Below are 23,127 nucleotides of genomic sequence, written 5' to 3' on the forward strand. Positions count from 1 at the left end.
GAGTAAATCATGGCGACTGCTGCGACTTTTACCCAGAGTGCTGGAAGCTTTACGTCTGTTTTGATGACTTAATTCACCTCAGTCACACACATCGTTATCTCTTTATTTGCAGGACACTGAAACAGCCAACTTAAAGGTCTAAACCTCCATTTTTAATTGAAGGTGTTGTGATTAGGGTTGCAAAGGGGTGGAACATTTCCGGTAAATTTCCAGAAGCTTGGGAACTTTGGAAATATTCCAAATCGGAAACTTCACTCTACCAATTAAAAAATTAAGCAAAGTCCCACAAAAGAAAAGTGCATGCAGGGGGCATGGCCTCAATAGCCCTGCAGTAAGCAGTGTGCTGTGTGCATGTATTTGAGGAATAGCACAGATATTCGAATGTACTTGCATGAAATCTGGTTGTTTTAGTCAAGATTATGCTAAAATATATTTTACCCAACTATATTTAAGTTCCCTGTTAAGGGCCAACCTTCAATTTAGTAAATTCACGGTTTATTCCCGTTTACTCCCATAAATTCCCATTAATCCCCATGGAAAGTTCCCAACTTTTGCAACCCTAATTGTGATGCCATGTCTGATTTTCTTGTGTACATAATATTTTGTTTTACATGGACACCGCCTGTGACATTTCCCTCTTTTGGTCGGTCTCCAAAGCATTACATCATCCTACAATCTCCAAAAAGCTTCCTGAAAATACTCAAGGCTGAACTCAGATAACTGAGCACTGGAGCTTTTTAATCCTGCCTTTCTATCAACTACCATCAAATATGAGAAACTGACAAACGATCCATTAAAAAATGGGAATCTGTTGTGATATTTTACTACAATGAGGGTCAAAGGCAGACATGTTTTTCACGCTGATGTTGACTAACTGACTGTCGCTCCAGTCGTTTTTTTCCTAGTGTCTGCGCAATTCAGAGATTTATGAGAGAAGGGATTATTCCTACATAGCCACAGAAACCGGAAGACCCGAAAATCTCAGTGGACATTTTCTTTGCAGCTTGTGCTGAATGCTGCTGTACTGATTTTAGCCCATGTGAGGAGTTTTTAGCTGGCTATGAAACAGACTGAAAATAATACTGATGTGTCTCTTTTATGGCTGACTCGATACAGTCAAATACTCGACGATTGATTCGTCAGAACCTTAGTCGACTGCCAGTCTCCCAGTCCAGCTACATGGGGGTGTTTATGTGTCATAGAGCTGAAGAGAACTTATCTTATTTGACATAGAAGAAGTCATTTTGTTCTAGAACCGGGCCTGCAAGTTATACAATACGTTTTTTGTAGGGGGTTTAGAACTCTGTATTTTGCTCCACCTGCAGGTTAGGATTATAGATCTGGTATAATTGAGTGTTCCCATAAAATGCTTTTAATTTGTGTTGGTGCTTAATGTGTTAAAGTGCTAACATTAGCATGCTAACACAACAACGCAGGACACAGGCAATAGCAGAACGAGCAAAGGAGAATGTAGACCGCCGCTTGTGCTTGATGTTGCTGTTCCTAACCCTAATTATGGAGCCTTCTAATTGATAACTCCTTCATGAGAACGCGAGAGGAGAGGGGTTGGAGGTGTGTCTCTGGAGGAGAGCGGAGGCTTCAGGATGGAGGAGGTGTGGCCAAACAGCAGTTTGTTTTGGTTAAGTGCTGGTGCTCAAGGGTGACATCTACTGGATCAAAAAGTTGTTGGGCTTCTTTAAATTATGAGCTGTTGCACAATGAACAGGATTTTACTCAAAAGGCATCAATTTTAAACACCTTTAAAACCTAAATAGGATTTACAATCTACCATTTCTGTCTTCCAAATTGTATTGAACAGAGTCATGATGACATAAAGAGAATAAGGCCATAAGAAAGCAGTCCAGGGTATAATGAAAAAGAATGAACGTTTATTTAGAATAGAACTACTTTGGTTACTTTTTTCAAAACAATGCAGCGATGTGTGTTCACATTTAGAGTCTTTAGACCTTGCAGACCTGCCGTCAGTCCAAGCGTCACACACCATACTTCTTCTGTAAGGCTGTGATGGACGAAGCTTCCAGCTCGCTTTGGTGAAGGAAGTCGAACACTTCTTTTAGCGCTGGGGGAAGAAAAGTTGTAGAACATTTAATATATATCTATATATCTATATATAAATATACCTAAAAGTGATCCGTAAGAGACTCAACCTTTCTTCTCGGGGGAGGACATGAACATGACGGCCATGTCGAAGCGTCTCACACTCGCTAAACTCCTGAGGATCTCCAGTGTGACGGCTGGTGCCTCGTTCCTGCACAAAACTGATGTTAAAGCACAAAAAAACAACACGACGCAAAACTGAAGAGAAAATCTTTTTTTTTTTTTTTTTAAAACTCACTTTATATAGAAACCTTGCAGCGTGCTCAGGATCTCATTGAGAATGTCAGGCTCAAGGGAGTTTTGGAAAATGTTGACGTATGCCTCTGGCTTGATTTGCTTGCGAGACAAGAACAGAAACAAAAGAAAAAGATGATCTTGTTGCTGTTTTAGAGGTGTGCAAACATTCAGATTTCTCATCTTCAGACACACCGCTCACCCTCAGGTATCTATAGACCGCTTCAGGTTGGTTTCCGACCTTTCGGAGGTCGGCCTCCAGCTGGAAGCTGTTGGTGGGAGGCGGAGGAACGACTGCTTCTGCTGGGGAGGGCTTTGTTGACGCTTCAGGAGGAGGAACAACTACATCCTGTGCAGCCTGTTTGGTGTGTCTGCTCGGTGGAACTCTGGGATACAGATTCCAGACAAAGGGAATAATAATTAGACAAATACAACAATAAACAATATCATGAAATAGAAAAAAAGTCATGCCACTTACTGCTGTGATGATTGTGAAGGGAATTCTGCCATCTCCTCGATTTTGATCATTTTGGCACTGGGTGATGAGGACAGTGAAGAGGATTCATCCTCGGCCTCCGTCACCACCTCTTGCACAGTACACTCGGATTCACTGGGCAGCATCTCATGCACCGACACCATTCCACTCACTTCCTCAATATCGATCCTCCTCAGCGGTTTCTGAAGAAAAGAAGAGATTTGTTGTCTCTCAGAAATGAGGCTGTTGTTGTGTTCTTCATTTTATTTAAATACATAAAATATGCTTTCCAATAAACACACCAAATAAAAATACACACTTTCAAACTACATTTATGTCTATGCTGCCACCTGCTGGACAAATAAAGAGAAGCATGTTGTGAACATAAGGAGCCACACTATCTACTTTTCACAAGTTCAAAAGACAAAGTCTCTTCCCACATTCTTCTTAAAGTCATGTATTTTCTTCATTATTTATTTTGTGCTTAAGCCAATAAAATACAATATTGCATCTACCTACAGGCAAAAACAATGTATTTAGGTTGCTTATTTTCTCTCACAAACATTACCCACAGAATTTAATTATGTTATGTAAAATGAAAAAAAGCCAAATAGATGTTTCTATATGGTTCAAAACATTGGTGCAATATGTCTCCCTAGAGTCGATGCACACGTGGTTGCCATGTGGTGTACACTGAAGCTTCAGTGTTTAGCCAGCTCTGCATCTGTCTTGAAACGTTTCTGCGTTCTAAGCTCTCCATTTTTCGAAAGCATCTCTCCAAACGGCCCTGTGTGTGGGTGCCTTAAACCCGCCTCCCTTTTCTGGTCAAAACAAATACAGACCATTCCGGACGGGAATCTAAACTTAGGAGGAGGACATACTGACTGCTGCATTGTTTTTTTTTAAAGATAATTTTTGGGCCTTTTTGCCTTTATTAGACAGGACATCTGAAGAGAGACAGGAAGTGTTGGCAGGAGAGAGTGGGGGGATGACATGCAGCAAAGGGATGAGGTCAGATTTGAACCTATGGCTGCTGCGCTGAGGCCTCCATACATTGGGCGCGGCCACCAGCTGCTGCACTGTTGTCAGAGAGAGAAGCCAGCACTTCAACAGAGCAAGTTTAAGACTCCTTAAAGTCTGATGATAGAGTAAGGTAATTTTATGATTTAATTCAGTGGATATCTTACACATGGCTCCTTTAAGAAAAATGAAGCTGAGTAATAGACTGTAAATATTGTTAAAGATTGACCTCCTTTGTTTTATGTGTTAAAACAGTATTTTAGATCAAAAGAACACTTGTGCATTAAGTAAAGAGTATAACTGGAAATAAGAAAAAACTCACAGTTGACTGCAGATGTTTGGGTTTGTTTACTGGCTGAACTGTTCTCCTCCGGTTACTGTCCGGTGTTTGAAGGCAGCCACTGGGACCCTCGTCCTAACACAGCAGAACGATGTTAAGGAAAGAGAAATGAAGTGGGGTCAACATCAAGACCTGCTCTTTCTATTCCTGACATTGTTTTGTTTATAGTTTAATGAAGACTTGATTTTGAAACATACAATCTGGAGTTTCTGGAGTTCGTTCAGGGCCTGCTTGTTTCCTGGTTCAAGTTTCAACAACTCCTGAAAATCTGCAATTGAAACACCAAGCAAACACACACACACACACAGAAATAATATGTTTAATGTAACCACACAATGAATAACTGATGACACAAGTAAACCTCATAAATGTTAATTCTGGTAATATCTTACTTATAATGATATGATTAAGACACATGTATAAACCACAAAGGATTTAGAGACAGATTATATCAACGCATCAGGTGACAACATTTTGGTCTTCAACAAGTAAAAACATAGAAAGCATGTATGACCTACGAGCGATGTAAATGAGCTCTAAGCTGACTCCGGGACAACACATCAAATGGAAACATTTATCTTGAATATTGTACATGGTCCCTTTACAAACACAAAAAAGTACTAGCTGACTTTGTGTTTCTTTTTTGTTCGGTACCTTGCTTGGCCTCCTGTAGTTTTCCTAAAGCCACTCTTGCTGTGCCACGGCGGGCGAAAGCCTTGCAGTAGGTGCTGTCCAGAGAAATGGCTTTAGTGCAATCCTCCTCTGCCTCCTTAAACCTGCAGCAAACAGAAGGTATACAATTCAATTCTACAATTCACTTAGCAGACGCTTTTATCCAAAGCGACGGTATATGTTTATTACCTCTTTTTTATGAAGGTGCACAAATAGTGCATTAACCACTTGCTTATTAGCATGTTTAATATGAAGCATATTGCGCCTTTTTTGGCCCCTTACAGGCTAATTTTTGTTTTGTTATTAAGGCACCTTCCAAAAACACATCATATTCATCATATCATCATTCGTCTTCCTTTCTTACTATAAGCTGTTATTTTCATGTTATTGAGGATAAAGTCTTTGTTAATGGCTCAGAGGGTGTAGATTAGTCTTGCAGAATAAATGCACTAAGTATTGCTTTGTAAACACGTTTAAGAGACAACAGGGGCCTAACATGCATGTTATTGTAAATGTGTCATTAAAGGCAGGGTTGGTAATTTCCTGCAGATTCACTTTTTAAGATTTTGATTGAACTTGTCTTTAGGTCCTGACAGAAATTAATAATTAATGAGCTCTGAAAAAGGAACAAAGAGAATCTGTCATCTGTATCAGTTGTAAGCCTGTAAAAACTTCAACCAATGTCTGCCACGAGGTACCAATCTGAAGAACCAATCACAGCCTCCCTGTCACAGCCTCTCGCTCTCCACCCATTGCGTGCCCTAGCTCACACTCAAAGCACGAGCTGAGGTCGCTTCTGGACCAATGCATGTAAGTGAGGGGGCGTGGCTGTAGAGGGAGCACAGAGGGGAGGGGGTGGGTGTAGACGGAGCAATGACCGAATGCTACTTTCAAAATCATGCTAGTTTTCGAAAAATGACCAACCCTGCCCTAAATATATGACATTATTGTAAGTTTTATATCCACTATAGTGCCTTCTTTTTACTGGTAATGAAGAATTTTCAGGGGAAATGAGTGTTGTGCTCACTTCTCCAGCTTGAGAAAGGCCATGGCTCTGTTGGCGGGCAGTAAGACGTTCATGCTGTCCGCCTCCATGCCCCTCGTGTAGCATTCAACAGCTGCTTCATACTTCCCCTCTTTGAAATAGGCGTTCCCCTGAAAGGTACGTCAGAAAACATCATGACTTAACAAACATATTTCATCCATATTCACCAGCTGCAACACATCAGGAAAGCTCACTCTGTCTTTTTGCATAACTGCCTCCTGTCGTCTCTGCTGCTCTTCTACCAGTCTCTGCCGCTCAGGGTCCTCGGCGGGGGTCACTTCTGGCTGCGTTACTTCACTCCCGGCGGAAGGCACATGATCTCCAAGGGCCTGAAACCAGCCAGGAAAAAATGAATTTATATAAGAAAGAAAGAAGACGCCTGGAATAGTCTCGCAAAAACAAAATCTTCTACACACACCTCTTTGATTTTTTTGACTTCATTCTGTGCTTCCAGGTTCCCGGGGTCAAGCTTGAGAACCATCTCATAATCTATTAAGAAAGAGACGCACGATATTATCTCAGACTGCTCCAGTAAAACAGCTCATCCTCTCTTAACAACAGACGGTCACCTTCTAACGCAGATTCACATTTCTTCAGCGCAAACCGTGCTGCTCCTCTCCGTGCATACGCTTTGAAATAATTGCTGTCCAGAGCAATCGCTAAATTACAGTCAGACTCTGCCACAGCATACCTGCAGTGGGGGAAAAAAAACGATTTTACCAACGCAGTCAGGCTGCATACCTTTCCATGTTGTTAAAATGCTGAAACCATACTTTTTGAGTCTGAAGAAGGAGGTGGCTCTGTTTGTTGGAAGTACTGGACTGTAAGGATCTGCACCCATCCCTCTGGTGTAACACTCGATGGCGTCGTCGTACTTCCCCTCTTTGAAAAACGTGTTCCCCTGAAAATGGAAGAACAATCCGCTTTCAGAAAGAGCGTCATTTCAGTTTTATCTTGTACTACTTTTCATACAATAATGACCTTTTCTTTCTCAGCCAGCGCGGCCTCCTTATCAGCTGCAGCTTCCTCAGAGTCCGACTCGTTTGACTCTGCAGGGCTTTCCTCCTTATCCATCTCTGACAGAGCTTTGTCCTGCCATCACAGAAGTCAAATCTTTAGTCATCACTTCACTAATGAGGTTTATTATATTTCATAGGAATGACTTTAGCTACCGCGTCAAACTTGTCCCATGACCGGTAGTCGTATGCTTTTATCCTTGAAGCCTGCTTCGACTCATCCTCCTTGGCGTCACCTTGACCTGTTTGCTCCCCCTCCTCCTCCTCCTTCTTCTTCTTCTTCTTCTCCCTCATCTTTGTTTTGTAGTCTTTGTTGCGCACGGGTGGAAGATTCTTCAACAGAACAGAGTCAACAGGCTTTACATCGCGTTGTGCACGCTCATGTGATTAATGTCTACATCCGGGAAACCAACCTGTGCCTCCTGAGGTCCCCCCTTCCTCAGCTCCTCGTCCCTCTTCTTGATGTCTGTCTCCCAGCCCTCCAGCTCCTTCATGAAGCTGTGCATGTCCTCCGCGTTCTGCCGCATCTGAAGCTGCAACTCAATGGCTTTGTGTCCCACGGACATGTTGCCCCCCTGTGAAACAGACATTTGTTTTGGACAACCTCTTAACACAGCTCGTCGAAGTTGCTGTCTTGAAGTCGGCGTTGAAACCAAGTGGAGAACACGAGCTCTGTCATGCTTTTTACTGCTAGCAGCTAGCGAGCTAACAAGCAGAAATACCAAACATTAAAAGAACATGTAAGTGACTATGTCGCTACCTGAACCTCGTTAAATACCTGGCACTTCTTTCTCCCACTGTTCACGACAGTTAAAATGTAGCTGCAGTCAATTTGGCTCAATACTACCACAGAAACTATCGTCACTCAGGTGTTTCTGTTTACGTTCGGAGCCATGACAGCCGAGTCCCGTCAGCCCTTGCGCAATGCGCCGCCCTAGCCTACAGTGGGCGGAGCTAAGATCGTCTATTTGAAACAGTTTCCCACTCCGAAGAAAATTCATACTTGTACATTTTGAACACAGTCGACTCAAAAAAGAAGTTACAGAAGATTACACACGACTTGATTATAGCCATGTAAGATCTGCCTCCGAACTTAAATACTAGTACGTGGTACAGCCTATGAATGTGTAGGCTTTGACCAAACAAACGTGTTCTCAGAAACACAATATCCACATGAAAAATGACCCACTGAGCCCATTTGCTTAGCCGAGTGGAAAGTATTAGTTTTCTACGGCCCTTAATATTTACAGCCTATGGTGTCGTCACGTTAAAGACGAACCAGTCAACTAGTGTAATAAAAGTTATATGTTTACTACGCTGGATTTTGTTTTGTTCCGCACATTGCTCTAGGAGTGGACTACTTACCTGACACTTTGAATAAACGATCTACAAAGTAGTCGCCAACAAAGCCGCATTAAAAAGGTAATTTTTATTATTTATTAAATAATCATTTATTTAAACCCATTAAACATATTTTACATGTAGTACTACTCTTTTTTTCTTTGTTTTTTACAATATATCTTTTAGTTATATGGAAAAAAAAATAACACTTCTTACCTTTGACCTTTCGGTACCACGTGATCTAGAAAACAGTGATGACCTCCTTTGGCAGCTAGCGGCAGCTAACCGGGAGAATTACTGCTCACATTTCTGAATATAGTTGACTTGACTTCACACTATGGATCAGACAAAACAAGAGGAGGACTATGGATACGACTTATTCCCGGAGAGGACGAAGTCAAAGTACGCGAAGGGATCAATCGCAGAGAGTCTGTTCACTTTCAACAACAAGTGTCAGGTCATGTTGCACTTTGCGATGGAAACCAGTAAGTGTGTAAATGAATGACATGTCAGCAGCGACAGGATGATATATTTACTGTCAGACAGGATTTTGATTCTAATAACCGTGCAGTGTTGTAGTTATCACCTCAGATTAGCAGCATGTAGCATTAGCTGAATTAGCTGTCAGTGAATGTAAACCAGTGTTTACTGGTGTTTGTGTTTCTCTCAGGTCCTTATGCCAAACTTCTCCTGAGTGCCATGAAGAGTTCAGGATGGTAGGTTTCATCCATCCATCCATCAATTCAGTGATAGTTCTGCCATTGTCTTTCTTTGTAATTATCTGTAAAGTGCTTTTGTTGCTATCAATCCTAATGTGAAGTTATGTGGCGTTTTATCATTTTCAGCAAGTCCAAAAAAAAAAAAAAGTGTCTTGTTGTAAATCCACTCCAGTCCTGTATCAGCCATAATATTGTTACAAGCTCATTTTTTACATTAAAAAAAAAAAAAAGTATTCTTACAGCAAAAGAACACGATCATATGTTTTTACTGTCTCCTCTCAACACAGCCAGGTGTTCAAAGACCGACACTTCTCCTGTGAAGACTGCGACGGGACGGTCAGCGGGGGCTTCGACGCAGCGTCCTCTCAAGTAAGGAAGACGTCTTATCTGGCAGCTCTACAGATAACACCAGGGTCTGACACGTCACAGATAACACCAATGTTCAACAATAACAGAATAGAATAGAAAATAATTGTCTGCGGTTGCATGCAAACGCAGAAATCTGTCTTTGATATAACTCAAGATGTGTGTTTGTTTGTAGATTGTTTTGTGTCAGAACAACATCCACCAGCAGTCCCACATGACCCGGGTGGTCACGCACGAGCTCATTCACGCCTTTGACCATTGTCGGGCCAATGTGGACTGGTTCAACAACTACAGACACCTGGCTTGTTCTGAGGTAAGCCCCAGTGTGTTCAGCACTAGCTACTTTTATGTTGCAATGGTTACTATGGTTACTGTGTGATCCTCTTTCATCTGAGACTGAGGACGTAAGTTCCAGAAAATATCAGGACACTCTTAGGGCTTTCACACTTTCAGACAACTCCTGAAAATCTCCTGATAGTTACCGGAGGACGAGCTGTATGTGTGAACGCAAACAGTTTCTACTTGTATTTTTTCTGCAGAAAGTCTGAGTGAGCTGATGCGAGAACGCAGCAGGAGGTAGGACACGATGTAAAAAGGACGCTGTGTTGTAATAAAGGATTTTCCAAGATGGGGGGGGCGAAGAGTCTGACGCTATAATGACAGTTTTTTTACTTTCTATCAGCTGTGTGTCGGGGCTTAAGTATCAACTAAAGAGTATGACCTTTACCTTTACCTTTGTGTGCTGCGTTCACACATCAGCTCACCCTGACCTCACATGGAAATTATAGCAGTGGGCCTGGCAGGAAAAAGTCAAAAGTCACGGTGAACACGGGGTTCAAATGTGTTCACACATGCAGCTTAGAGTTTAGTGAATGTGAGAATTCAGGATTTTTGACTCTCCGGCCTAAGCTTATTCAAATCTTCAAAGACGATCGTCACAAAAATGCGCTTCAAAAATATATTTGGACTAGTTTCCTCAAACAGCTGGCAACATTAGTTTTAACTGCGGCTATTTATTTGTTGCTATTTTAGGCCCCTTGTCTAACTAGGGCGCCTGCGTCTTTCTCACATTGTATCAGCAGAGAGCGTTAACAGCAGCAGGCGGCCGCCCGGAGAAAAATCGCAGCGTCCAGCGTCTTTTTTCCTTATTTGTGCGGCCTCTCCGAGCGCTCAAGTTGAAAATCTTTCAACCTTTCAGAAAGGCGCTGCTGACATCACAGACGCTCTTTTCCTAATGTAGGATATGCCCCGTAGTTTTGCCGCCAACGGATCGCATCCTCTTTGCTCCGTATCTGATCAATCTCAAACTAAAAAAAAAAAGCAGTGTCGGTCATCCAGCAGCCATTGTCAGCAGACGGACGTGCAGCGCTTTTATTCTCAGCTCTCAAACGCTTCCTGCATGCCCTCCCGAGTGAACAGCCGGCGCTTTTCTGCCCACAAGAAACCGCGAGGTGGACACAGAGCGTTACTGCCCTTTTTGTGACTATTTTCAGCAGTGATTTAATATTCACTTCTTCATCTATGTGTCCTCATGAACAGGAAGTCAGGATTTAATCACGACCTGAGAAATTGGCTCTCTGCTTGGTTCTTTTGAGTCTCACTCATCCACATCATATTTGACTGCTTTTGTTGAGCTTACAAAATGTTCCACTACCCTGTTATTCCACTTTAATGGTTTTCTTGATCTTGCTGATATTTAAAATACCTTTTTTTTTCATGTCATTGCTTCAGATTCGGGCAGCTAACCTCAGCGGAGATTGCACGTTCAACAATGAACTTGCCAGATTTAACTTTGGCATGAAGCAGCATCATCAGGTACCCAGAGTTCCATGAATACACATTTTATTGGCTAACCCTTTTTTTCCCCTCTAATAAGGTTTTTTTTTCCCTCCCCCTTGACAGGAGTGCGTCCGAGGCCGAGCCCTCCGCTCCATCCTCGCCGTGAGGAACATCAGCAGAAAGGAGGCGGAGAAAATCGTGGACGACGTCTTCGACACCTGTTTCAACGATCACGCGCCGTTCGGACGCATCCCTCACACCAAGAAGGACGCCGGCTTCGCCTACAGAGATTACCAGAACAGAGATCGATATTATGCCAACCTCTAGTGTCCTCTTCTTCAGATGAAACTCCCAAGGGTGCCGTGACCTGGGCTGGGCAGCGTCGGGGGCCTCGGTCAGCAGAAACGCTTGAGGATAAAAAAGATCAAATCCCAGCGAGCGCTTTGTCCTTGGAGACAGAAAAGATGAGCTCGAGTACATTTCAGTTTCTACCCTTTGGACTCTTAAAGTGAAGCACTTAATGAGGCCCTGTGATTTATTTTGACTGTTATTTTAAAGTGATCTAAAGGTGCTTTTAAGGGAAACACCAGGATTTCCTTTGATCGTCGTCTCTTCATGTTGTTGCCACAATGACCTCCGCTGATTTCTTGTAAATAGAGATGATTGTGCTTAAATTAAACTGACGTATCTTCTCTTTGAATTAAAGTTTGATTCCTCCAAAAAAAACAAAAAACAGTGTACAGTTAGTTTTTTTTCTCTGAGGACAAGACGAGGGTTATTACTTTCAACCTTGGCACAAAATGTTTGAATGAACGACTTACCAAAAGACACATCAGGAAGCTTATTGCTTATTAGAACTCGTTTGTGTTTAATCCAGAGAGAGGATCCTGCAGATGAACATATGAGACGAGTAATGCCAACAAAGTGAGAAAAGTTCTCGCACAGAAGCACCGCTCACATCCGTGCCGTCACTGTGAAATGTCACCGCTGACATCTTCATTGGACATTAGCATTTAAAGTATCTCGTATCCCTCCGCAGAGATTAATGAGGGGAAAAAAGTTTTTAGGGAATTAGCCTCATAATCCCCCCCTCCTCCTCCTCCTCGTCTGCCTATCTCAAAGACAACACTCTCTGCATGGTAATTACAAAGTCATAATTACTAATGGAGTATATTATGACGCTTATCCAAACATTCCCTTCTTGGAAAACACAAAAAAAAAAAAAACACATGATGAGAAAGAGCTCAAGCAACAAGGCAAGCGGATTGAGCAAAGACCGTGGGGTTAATTGTGGGAGCTTAGCAGAGGGAATGATGAAAACAGCTTTGAGGCAGCAGGATTGATGTAAGACAAAAGGAGGGAGTGATATTTGGATTTGTTGCAATGTCACACCACCCGAGTGGGATGAATGAATAAATCATGCAAAACAACAGAATTACAGCTGGAGATGTGCACAATATCAAATAACGAGACAATAAATACATTTGGTACAATTAGACATGAAGAATGAGGCTGTGGATTTAATGAATTGTCTTTTGTGTGCTCTTGTTTGGAGGATTGGAGTAATACTGAGGTTGTAACGGTGCGTTCATGTGGTGTCGGACGCATCGGAATAATGAGTTTCCGGGTTGTAAAATGCAAATGAACACCTGCTCAACTCGGAAAAGAATAAGGTGCCCATCGTCATCAAATGAGGTGCAACACATGTTTTTTTTAATGTTTACATAGGCTACTTTAATTCACGTATTGCACATAAGCTTTTTGCTCAAATCTAACTTTTAACAGTTTAATTTCGCTGATCTTCTTTGTGGCATCAAAGCTGGTTTGTGCTGCTGTTACAACATTCCGAGCAGCACGTTAATGCAACATAAAGGGTTCTTAAACTTTGCCATGCCAAGTACAAAGGTTATATTAGTTAAGTTTTTTTTCATTGTTTTTTATTTTCAAATTCAGTTTAGTTTGAATTATTTTTTAAAGGTCAAATATTATCCTACTTGAACAAGTTTCAACAAGTATTTTGTTCGTTTTTATTTAACAATAATTACCCTGCCAAGGATATATCTTTGTACATTTGCCTTGTACATTATCATGGTAAATATACAAAGGAAGAATATGCGAGCCGTATCTACAGCGTGTTAACATCGCCGGGACGGCTGACCGGCTCATCCCCTCGCGTATAAACGTTGTTTAATTGAGGGACTAGAGAAAAGAAGAATAACATACTGTACTCACTGCTTATTTGAATGTCACATAAGCGTTTTTAGATCACAGTCATTTCATGTAAATTGACAGGCTGTGTGAAGATACGAGCAAAATAAAGCGCGCTAGCATATAGTAAAACATTTTTGAATATGCAGTGATTTTTGTCCAACAAGCAGCATGTGCTTTTTTACTGAAAGGAGAAAACACATTATTATTATTTAATGGTAAGTTAAGGTAACTATAATGTCATGTAGAATAATATTTCTCTGCACACATCTATTCCACAATATTTCAAAATGCACAAATGCTTTATTCTCAAACCATTCATCAACTTCATTCCTGATTGATTTGAGACTGCAGTACCATCTCACTCCTCCAGGTGGCATGTTTTGACCAGTAATGCTCACCAGAACAAGTCAGTCCAAAGGGAACTTAAAAAGGAAGTGCTGCTACTTTTTTTTTTTTTTATTGATACATATAATTGAATTAATTTTATTGAGTCCTGCTCCAGGTGACTGTGGGGCCTTTTATGAGCAGAGATAGGGCGCCGTAATGAAGTCCCAGCTGTGAAAGAGTGACGACTTTCATTATTCCATCCGTTCTAGCAGGCAGTGCCCACTGTGAACTAATTAAGATGCTCAAGCAACACTGAATATCCCTTCACTAATCTGCTGGAGGACAACACATTAACCCAGAGAGCTCTAATGAACTCATCTCATTAATTAGAATAATGGCAGATTTAGTTGTGGCGTAAAGAGGCGAGGAAGAGCGAGGACACACACGAGCCTTTGTGAAGTTTTAAAGTCTCTGCTCTTCACGGGCAGCGCTGATGATAATAAGAGGACTCTGAATTATTCAGCGTTGAATTTTAGAAGTACTGACATACAGTTATTTCTTCATGAGGAACACAGTGCATGTTTCTGTACTATAGCCTACATCTTCTCGGGAAGAAGTGTAGCCAGATTAGGCATTAGGGGTGTTTGACTCGTATTTGCCTCTTAATGTCTTGGATGACTTTGAAATGAACGTGACTGAGAAAAAAAAGCCGGTCGACATGGCATCCTTCGACCAACATGGTCATTTTCCCGTCCCATCTTCAGCACTCTGGGGAGACTTTTGAACAAAGAAAATATATAGAGTACAGCCGCCTGAGGAGAACAATCACATACAGCTGATTGAGGACGAGAGTGCATAATAAAGATGGCTGCCTTGAACCTTCTTTTCTTAGCCAATGTCATATCTGAGCTAAGATATGTTAGGAAGAAAATCCAGAAAGAAGAATAAATATGACACCATAAACAAGTAGTGCAAGCAGAATAAGCTGCAAAGATGTAACCAGTAGAAGAAGACAGATGAGCTATTTCAACACTACTATTTGTACTAGTAGATGGCGTGTTGGTTCAGATATTTGAATTAAATGTATATTTTGACACCTTGGGTTATTATGATGTCATGTAGATCAGCCAGCTGACTGAGCATAGATAGCGTGAAACAGCTAGCATCCATTCCCACTAAGCGGCAAACTCAGGTCTTCAAAAATGAGGCCAATGCTTAAGCTTACAAATCTGCATTTCCCCATCAGGTCACATGTTGAAATAAACAAATTGACAGCTGTGAACTTAATGGGTATTCACTTTTGAGCACATTTTTATGCTAAACTAAGCTAACTGCTAATGGTGGATACATATTTAGCATAGAAAATAAAGTGGTGTATTTCCTTATGCTACTGGCACTAATTCAGTGTCTTGCTCAGCCACTATTCAAGACACTTCAAGATAGTGTAGGAGCTGTGGATTGAACCCCCAATGTTCTGGTTGAGAGATGACAGACTCTACCACTGAGTCAAAGCTGGCACTGGCAAAGGTTATATTTAAATTGTAGATACTTTATTTATGGATTTTCCCAGTTCTACTTTTTCATTTGAATCCATAGAAAACAAATGAGTATCTATTCCTGCCAATAGCTCTTATGTATGTAAGTACTACAGAATTAAATACAATACAAGAAGTAGTGTACAGGCAACACTGATGGGGGAAAAGTAGAAATAGAGTAGAAATCATTATAATTCACAGCGCAAACCTCTGGAGGCAAACCGTCTAACCTGACAATTAACTCCCCCAGCAGGGAGGCACAGTTTGAAACAGCTCTGGGGGGGTGAGGGTGGGCATGTATTTTAATTAATTATGTGTGCAAGTTGAAGATTAATTAAGAAGGTGTGTAAAGCTTGAGGAGAATAGTTTTGTGTTACTGCAATTTCTTTTTTGTAATTTGAACCAAACTTTCGAGCGTGACTTTTCCCCGGGAAGGTCATCATCTGTTACCTGATGGTTAGTCGACCGAAAACACAACAAAACATATTCTCACTTTGAACACTTGTTCTTGGGACAAAATTGTTTTCATTCTATCGAATGTCTAAAAACAGTGACCGCTTCTGGACAGTTCATTCATTTATTAAATCTCACTGGTAGATATGTTTTTTTCCCTGGACAATTCAAAGCATGGTTAGATTAGACCTGGGACAGCTGTGGGTTTATTTTCTGTAAAAAATTACAGCATTTTCTTCAACTTCAGGAAAAAAACTTCTTGAAGTTGTGGGATAAAGACACAGCTTTGGAAATAAGCCTCTAATTGGCAAGAAACCTAAAATTTAAAGGATGCACAGCTCTCACAAGTGCCAAATTCTAGACTCAATAAATCTGAAGACTGAATTCCTAGATCTATGATGTCTATGATCTTCCACCTGGAGGAGTTCATTTATAATATATTTAATTTATCAGTGCTCCTAAACACATTTTTAATAATGCACTACTAAAAAGATCAAGAACATTTCAGACAGGATGCCCCTGAAATCGTCCTGAGTTGGTTATTGGTTGACATGTCCCCCTCAGCGGAAGACTATCCTTGTTATCCAGGACAAATGGCAGAACAAAATCCACCGAGTCCAACTCTATGATTACTTTTTTTGTAAACATAATTAAGCAATTTCAATAATCTCATGGAGATCGCATCGTTTGCGGGCTATACTGTCTACAGTTGTGTGCCAGCAGCAGAATGTGATTTAAACTAAACTTTGCTGAATATTTTCTGCTGCATTCCCACCCTCGACTCACTCAGACTTTATGTGGAAAACGTACTTGGGATTCTAGAAATTCTGGATAAAATTGGAATGAAAAAATAAATTGGCTGTTTGCATTCACAAAGATACAAGACAGGAAGAGAAAGCACCATAGTTGTGAATCCAAGAGCACTGCCTTACATTACATAATTTGAAGTCAGAATCTGTTATGAAGTAAAATTTAGCATAGAAAGAGTTTAATAATGTACGACCAACACTCCACCTCTCTCCCTTTGCAAACAGCTCGAGAGAAAGCTATGACATGCTGAGGTACTACCTTTGATCACGGAGGCCCCAGAATACAAATGTGATGTGACGACTGAGGGATTAAACCTTTTTATCCCCCATGTTAGAGTTCAGAGAAGAATCTAATCTACTGTAAGTGTTCATGTTATTCTTTGATAAGCCTCCATAAACACACAGTTTCATAGCAATTATGAGATTTCCAGTTCTCTGTTGCCAGTCTGACAGTCTGGTCATGTGTGACCTAAGTATGACAAATAAATGAGGAAGGAGGTCCTGAGCTATTTAGGAGGCACTTTCCCATGCCTCATTACCCACTATAGGTTCAGGGGTTTGTGGCACATTGAATGTTGTTTGTTAAGAATGGATGGACTGGAGATTATATCAGGAAATCCCCTTGAACACACACACACTTATATGCACACAGCAGATTATCTTGAAATTAATAAACATTCTGTAGAAGCAGACATTCAGGTTGTTTAAAAAATGCCCTCCAAAAAAAACAAATATAGCTTATTATTATAATATAAATATAATTATATTATATGGCCTCAGAACAACGATGTTAATTAACCACTAAGGTCGCATTCACATATGAAGTTTGGGGACTCTGTGGGGGATAAATTGCAACATTTTTCATTTGGGTTGGTTGGCTTTCACATTGCACTTTGTCAAGTCAATCAAAGCCTGTCAAATGTTCTGTACAGAAGCTACCTGCCACTACTCAGGGCAGTAGCTCCAATCAAGGGCGGATTACCGCACGGGCCTACCAGGGCCCAGGCCCAGGGGCCCAATATCTCATTATCCATCTACGTGGCTATCAGTGGCTTCTGTCATCCAGCCTAATGCTGCACAATGACCCGAAAGTAAACAGGACTGTTGAAGAATGTCACCCTGTACCTTTCCGTAGTTTGTCAGTAATCTGACTACTGTATAAAATGGAGATAAAGTTATATGTTGGCCGTGTCCTGTTAAACTGCCATATTGACCGGAACAATGTGTAACCACATTTAGCACAAGAAAGTGGACGTTAACCTGCAAAGAGGACTTAAGGCTGGTGTTGTTAGCAATGCTAATGTTAGCCATGCAAAACGGCAAACCTATGAGACATTTGTTGTTTATTCTGAAATATCCGGCAAAATTCCTTTTTGGTTCACTTCCCTTGTTTGATTCAGATCGCGTTCAACCTTACTCTGGTGCATTTTGAAGCAAACTGAGAACCCCGTTTTTGAGCGGACCAGAGTTCAGTTCTTTGGTCTGCACCACCGTTCGGACCAAACAGCTCAGGGGTGAATGCATCCTTAATGTGGGGAGTGTGGATATTGTTTAATTCACTCAAGCAAAAGTACCTTTTTTTTAGGCACTGTTTGTTTTGTCCTGCTTCTCTCCATTATTTTATAAACAGATGAGAGGACTCTTAAGTAAAGTAGCACTGGCAGACAGTTAACTTTCACTGCAGAAATGTAGGTGACTTCTACAACAGTAATTAAAGCGTGCTGGCATTTGAATCTTCATTCTGTTAATGATATGCATGGCATTAATTAGGCCTAAGTGATTAACATAACAACCAGTGGCCGATATCCTGGGGTAAGAGCAGGCCGGTTTTTCTTTTGAGTAACTCTCCCTGAAGCCACAAGCTCATTAATACATCCTTACAGGCAGATCTGCTAACCTTGGCAAGTTCTGGGAGTCATTTTCAAAGTAATTAAGTAAACTACGTAGACCACATAAGTTGCAGAATGAAAACGGAAATTGGGACTCAAATAGAAGCTTAGGCAAGAGGTACAATCCAACCAAAGTTAGGTGATGAAAAAAACATTGAATCTGGATGTGTCCTTGAGCTACATGGATGCCCTTGATTGGCTGGCAGTCATAACATCAGCATCAGGACCCTCACAGATGGACATAACTTCAATTGGGAGCTGTGGAACTGAACCAGAACATTAAAGGTATCGGCCACAAAACCAAAACAAGAGCTGAAAGGCGCTAAAATGCTCAATGGTGTGCTGCAGAGTTTGGGGACTATTTTCTTTGGATTTTAAGTATCAGCGACCTTAGTCACATAACACACTCAATTTTCCGTTTATTCAGATATGGATAATTGAGCTTTAAGGAGCCAAACTTATCTTGAAGAATGATTAAAAAACAACAGAAACTAATGTAGATGCATTCATGACAAGTATGTGTTGAGGTTCAACGGGATTTTTTTTTTTTTTACTTACAGTAAATTACTGTAATCCATAATATACACTGAAGTAGAACAGTCAGTTGATAGTTTTGGCAAGACTACCCCCCCCCCCCCCCTTATTATGGACAGTCCATGAAGTCAGAGCAGTGGTTTGGAGATTGGGCTTGATCCTGCAGCCATGTGCAGTCATCTAAAACTAAAACATGTTCTGCCTTTGAAGTCGTTGTCATTTAAAACTCCAAGGACATCAGAGGATCACCTCATTCTCCTTTTCGCCCCATTTGTGATTTGTGGCCAACCTTCTTTCGAGCTGAGTGGGCTGCCAGTGGGACCTCCAATTCATTGAAGGGAGGAGCAGCAGATCGCCTAAAGGGTCGTCTCCCCTCTCTGGTGAGCCAATTTAGTCTGAACTCTCGTATCTCCTGCTGCGTCCTTAGTCCAGATAACTGTCCTCCGATCTGGCGGCTTTGTCACGGTTGAGCTCTGGCAGCGGTGAGGCAGATGAACCTGAACATCCACAACCGGAGGGATTACCGTGCCTTCACTGAGGACCTGTGTGAGGGGCGGATTGATGCCATTTTCTTCTGACATTTTGCTGTCGCTGAAATAGAAGAAGAGAATTGGGACATCAGAGTGGGATGATAAAGGAGGCCCTGCATTCCCAAAGTGGAGGGTTAAGAGTTAGAACATTTAAACGTACCACAGTGCCCTTTAGCGACATGGATGCATGTTAGCCAAAGTCACATTTAAATGTGTTTTTTCTTTTATCAAAATAAGTCCAGTTACAGTGAGTTAGTTATAATGCTTTTTGAGATGTCAATGACCAGGAATTACTTCAGTGGAGTTCAGAATTCTCTGACAATGGACACCTCAAAGGGCATTGGCCTGTTTAAACCATGGTCACTTTCTAAAGATAGAAAATAGGACCAATATTTCATGATTCCATGTGTTTTGCAATCACAATCTTAGGGGTTTGAAGTCCTTTCTCTGTTTCCTGTAGGATTTTAACTAATTCTTTCCAAAAAAAACCCATCACTTAAAGTTCTAATGCAAAGGAAAACTTACTCACTCATCTGGTAAAAAGAAGACTTTGCAACAGTAGACATTTCTTCTCCCTGCAACACAGATAAGTCAAAGCCAGAAAGCTTCTGGAACGCTAGCAAGGTTCAAAGTCAATCAAACACAGTTTACAAAAAGTGTAATTTGGATGCATTTTTTTTAATCAAGAAGCTTACTTAGCTAACCAGCAATGTCCACTTACTCAAAATCGAAATATCTTCATCGACAAATTGTTGGCAAATGGGATGTAAGATGATCAGTGATTTCAAAAAGTGTCAGAAAGATCAGAGTGACTATGCACTTCTTACAGCTGTTGTGTTACATTAACCATCCTGCGGCATTCAGAGGAACTAAAGGATTGTGATGTAGGTATCAAAAATATCTCAGCTGCATCACAGTCATCAAAGTTTTAATTTCCTTCAAACAGGTTAAAAGAAATATTGAAGTCCCTCATTGTTGCAAAACAAAAATGTACGCCTATATTGACTGTCAATGATAGCTTGGATGTGTCCCCGTTGCTAATATATTTGATGGTGTCTTCTGCGATTAAGTATTCAAAACTCTGCAGCCAATCAGAATCGAGTATTCACACAGTCCATGGAGTATTGATTTTTTTTCAACTAAACGTGGACTTATTAACACTTAGTTCACAATTTCTCCTAAGTACATGGTTTATTGGAGGACCATCCCAGAGATACACCTGACGTTACCTAGGTAACCGAAAATCCTGCTTCGTTGTACCAAACAAGTGTTGTGGTGCTTCTGTGTTTGTGTTGATGATCAAAGAAGAACTCTCGATCCAAACGAAGAAACATCTTGAACCCTTGCAGCGTTCTGTTTAATTAGCATCTCCCTGAGTTCAACCCTGCTGCCTGTAACTCAGCATGGGGGTTTATAATTCAGAAGGGTGAGGATGACTCTGACCCCATATCTTCACCACACATCACACTCATTAGCAAGCAGTGGGTGAGTAAGTCATTTGCACCCAACACTATTGTTCAGCGACTGACTTATAGGCACATTTCAGAGCCTGAGACAGCAAGCAAACAAGAGTAAACGCACAGAACACAACCCGATGCACTTTAGTTCTCTTATATTGTCAGGTCAAGAAAAAGATGTTGACCTTTGTTTGTTTGGATAAAGAGATGAATACAAGTAAGCTGAGTTAACTGCTTTCAAATGATCAGAGTCACCTTGTGTCTGCAGCTCACTGCAACTGTTGGCTCAGTTGGTAGAGTCTGTTGTCTCTGAAAACGGAAGGTTTGATCCCCAGCTCCTGCAGCCACATGTCCGATGTGTCCTTGGCCAAGACACTTAACCCCATGTTGCTCCCACTGCTTCGTCGGTGGCGCATGAATGGTGTTAGTTAATAATGACGGACACTTGAATGGGTTTAAATGGAGAAAAATTGCACGCAAGCAAAAACAACTACAGTACTTTAAACAAAGCTAATGGTGATCTGTGTTATTCACCCTTTAAGTCATTCAACAATTACCGACATTGAACATCACAAATTACAAATTGTTAAAACCCATGACATTCTGAAATGATGATTTCCACATTGAACATTAAAATCACAAACCTACCTCTACAACCTCCATGCTTAGTTGATAAAAGTAATTAACTTAGAGCGTATTTATTGAACCTATTGAGTGTATTATACCGGATATCAAAATAAAATATTATTTTACAAGCTTAAAGGGCTTAACTGAACAGCATGCTTCAAGCCAGGTCACAAAAACTGTGATGTGATAAAACCTAATACTTCAGTGCAGTTCATTCAGCAGCAGATTGAACGTAGCCTACCTTAACATGTGTGGTCTAAAATACCCTGAAATAGTGCTTTACACATGTTGAACCACTAGAGGGAGCTCTGATGCTGCTTCCTGCTCCACACAATATCCCTTCTGACTGAAACTCTAGCTAACTCTGGCCTCAGTCTGATTTATTTATCCGTTAATAAACGTTAGGAACTGACAAAAAAAAAGTGTTGCTGTTGAAATATAATTTAAATCCTGTATTCACAAAGTCCTGCATGTGTTCTAGAGAGAATACACACCTTGTAGAGGAGGTGTGCAGCAAAATGAATGAAGTGCTTTGTGTTTGAATCCAACATTAAGATAACAAAGTGCACACGTTTGAGAATGAACCTGAAGTCAGAATAAAATGCAACATTTGTCATTTTAAACTAATTCCTTTAATTTGAGTTTAAGTGACTCATCTCACAGTTCATTAGTAAAGAAAACACTCTGATTGGTTTTTACCCCACAGGCCTTGCCGACACGTCTCCGGCAGCAGTAAATCTTAGTCTGCATGATTCAGGACTTGTTTCTAATGAACCTGGGCATGGACCGTACCACAGAGTATGAGGCACATCTAACTTTTATCTGCAGCTCTGACTCCCAACCCCCCTAGCCCCCTACCCCCCTACCCCCATATCCCGGTCCTGTCACCCCTCCACCCAGGAAGACAGAAAAAAAAATCTCCAGAAACCACTTCTGATGGAAAACACAGCTGTTTGCAAGTTTGCTCACTGAGAGAGCATGGAAATGGCTTGTAAGGCACGCTCCGACAGTACTGTAGGCCTCCTGGCAGACTAACACAAGGACACAGAGCTGTGGTTTCACATGGTTCAACATGCTGCATGAGTCACCGACAGAAATCATCTCACTCCCATACAGCATGGTGAGGCTCGGTGACTTACACTGTGGTGGGTAAAGCCCTAAGACAGTAAGCCAATAAACCAGGGGCTGTAATTTTACATATATGATTGATGCCAAGCAAAACATTGTGTCAAATTAAAAAAAAAACAAGGGATGCCCCTTTAAAAGGACAATGAAATCACTGACAGTGACAGATATTGAGTGGTTTAAATGAATGCAGTCTTTATGGTCAAACAAGAATAGATGTGTTAAAGTTTCGGGTCCTTTGGCGGAGAAAAAGAAGCAAACCAAGAAGCAGAACTGGATTTAAAGGGTTTTTTGCATAATGGCTTCAGTTGGAGTTGTAGGTCTTTTTACATATTTTTTGTAAGCAATCAAAAGATATTCACAAGCAACTTAACAACTTAGTACGTTTCAGTTTGAGCTATTTGTCAATGAAAAAGTAAGTCTTTTCTTTATAATATTTTATGTCTGACACTAGATAAAAAGACTGAAAAATGGAAAGTGGTAAATTAAAATAACAAGGAAAAGC

General features: G+C 41.0%; 2 protein-coding genes across 5 annotated transcripts; one reads left to right on the forward strand and one right to left on the reverse strand.

Annotated features, from left to right (window-relative positions):
- Positions 1-1,867: 1,867 nt before the first annotated feature.
- rpap3 (RNA polymerase II associated protein 3) lies at positions 1,868-8,613 on the reverse strand. 4 transcript variants are annotated; one of them, XM_065951394.1, is made up of 17 exons: positions 8,478-8,613; positions 7,334-7,495; positions 7,077-7,253; positions 6,886-6,996; positions 6,678-6,805; positions 6,474-6,595; positions 6,323-6,393; positions 6,099-6,233; positions 5,887-6,014; positions 4,842-4,963; positions 4,385-4,455; positions 4,170-4,262; positions 2,831-3,030; positions 2,555-2,738; positions 2,357-2,454; positions 2,169-2,269; positions 1,868-2,080 (listed from the first exon to the last, which is right to left on the reverse strand). In XM_065951394.1, the coding sequence occupies exons 2-17, from the start codon at positions 7,484-7,486 to the stop codon at positions 1,995-1,997; spliced, it is 1,980 nt and encodes a 659-aa protein (XP_065807466.1). In that variant the 5' UTR covers positions 7,487-7,495; positions 8,478-8,613; the 3' UTR covers positions 1,868-1,994. The 4 variants fall into 4 exon arrangements, with proteins under 4 accessions (XP_065807466.1, XP_020490469.1, XP_020490468.1 ...); XM_020634813.3 differs by lacking the exon at positions 8,478-8,613 and adding an exon at positions 7,699-7,845; XM_020634812.3 differs by lacking the exon at positions 8,478-8,613 and adding an exon at positions 7,681-7,839.
- atp23 (ATP23 metallopeptidase and ATP synthase assembly factor homolog) lies at positions 8,599-11,858 on the forward strand. The gene is made up of 6 exons (XM_020634791.3): positions 8,599-8,746; positions 8,932-8,977; positions 9,268-9,349; positions 9,522-9,659; positions 11,078-11,161; positions 11,249-11,858. The coding sequence occupies exons 1-6, from the start codon at positions 8,599-8,601 to the stop codon at positions 11,450-11,452; spliced, it is 702 nt and encodes a 233-aa protein (XP_020490447.1). The 3' UTR covers positions 11,453-11,858.
- The last annotated feature ends 11,269 nt before the right edge of the window (positions 11,859-23,127 follow it).

The sequence above is a fragment of the Labrus bergylta genome, chromosome 23 (genome assembly GCF_963930695.1).
Source record: "Labrus bergylta chromosome 23, fLabBer1.1, whole genome shotgun sequence".
Lineage (NCBI taxonomy): Eukaryota > Metazoa > Chordata > Actinopteri > Labriformes > Labridae > Labrus > Labrus bergylta.

Coding starts and splice junctions, on each gene's coding strand:
- atp23 (XM_020634791.3), top strand. CDS start 8,599: ATGGATCAGACAAAACAAGAGGAGGACTATGGATACGACTTATTCCCG. Junction 8,978..9,267: donor GCCATGAAGAGTTCAGGATG/GTAGGTTTCATC, acceptor CTCTCAACACAG/CCAGGTGTTCAAAGACCGAC. Junction 11,162..11,248: donor GCATGAAGCAGCATCATCAG/GTACCCAGAGTT, acceptor CCCCCTTGACAG/GAGTGCGTCCGAGGCCGAGC.
- rpap3 (XM_020634811.3), bottom strand. CDS start 7,510: ATGTCTGTTTCACAGGGGGGCAACATGTCCGTGGGACACAAAGCCATT. Junction 4,964..5,886: donor GCCTTTCTCAAGCTGGAGAA/GTGAGCACAACA, acceptor TGTTTGCTGCAG/GTTTAAGGAGGCAGAGGAGG. Junction 2,081..2,168: donor GTCCTCCCCCGAGAAGAAAG/GTTGAGTCTCTT, acceptor TTCTTCCCCCAG/CGCTAAAAGAAGTGTTCGAC.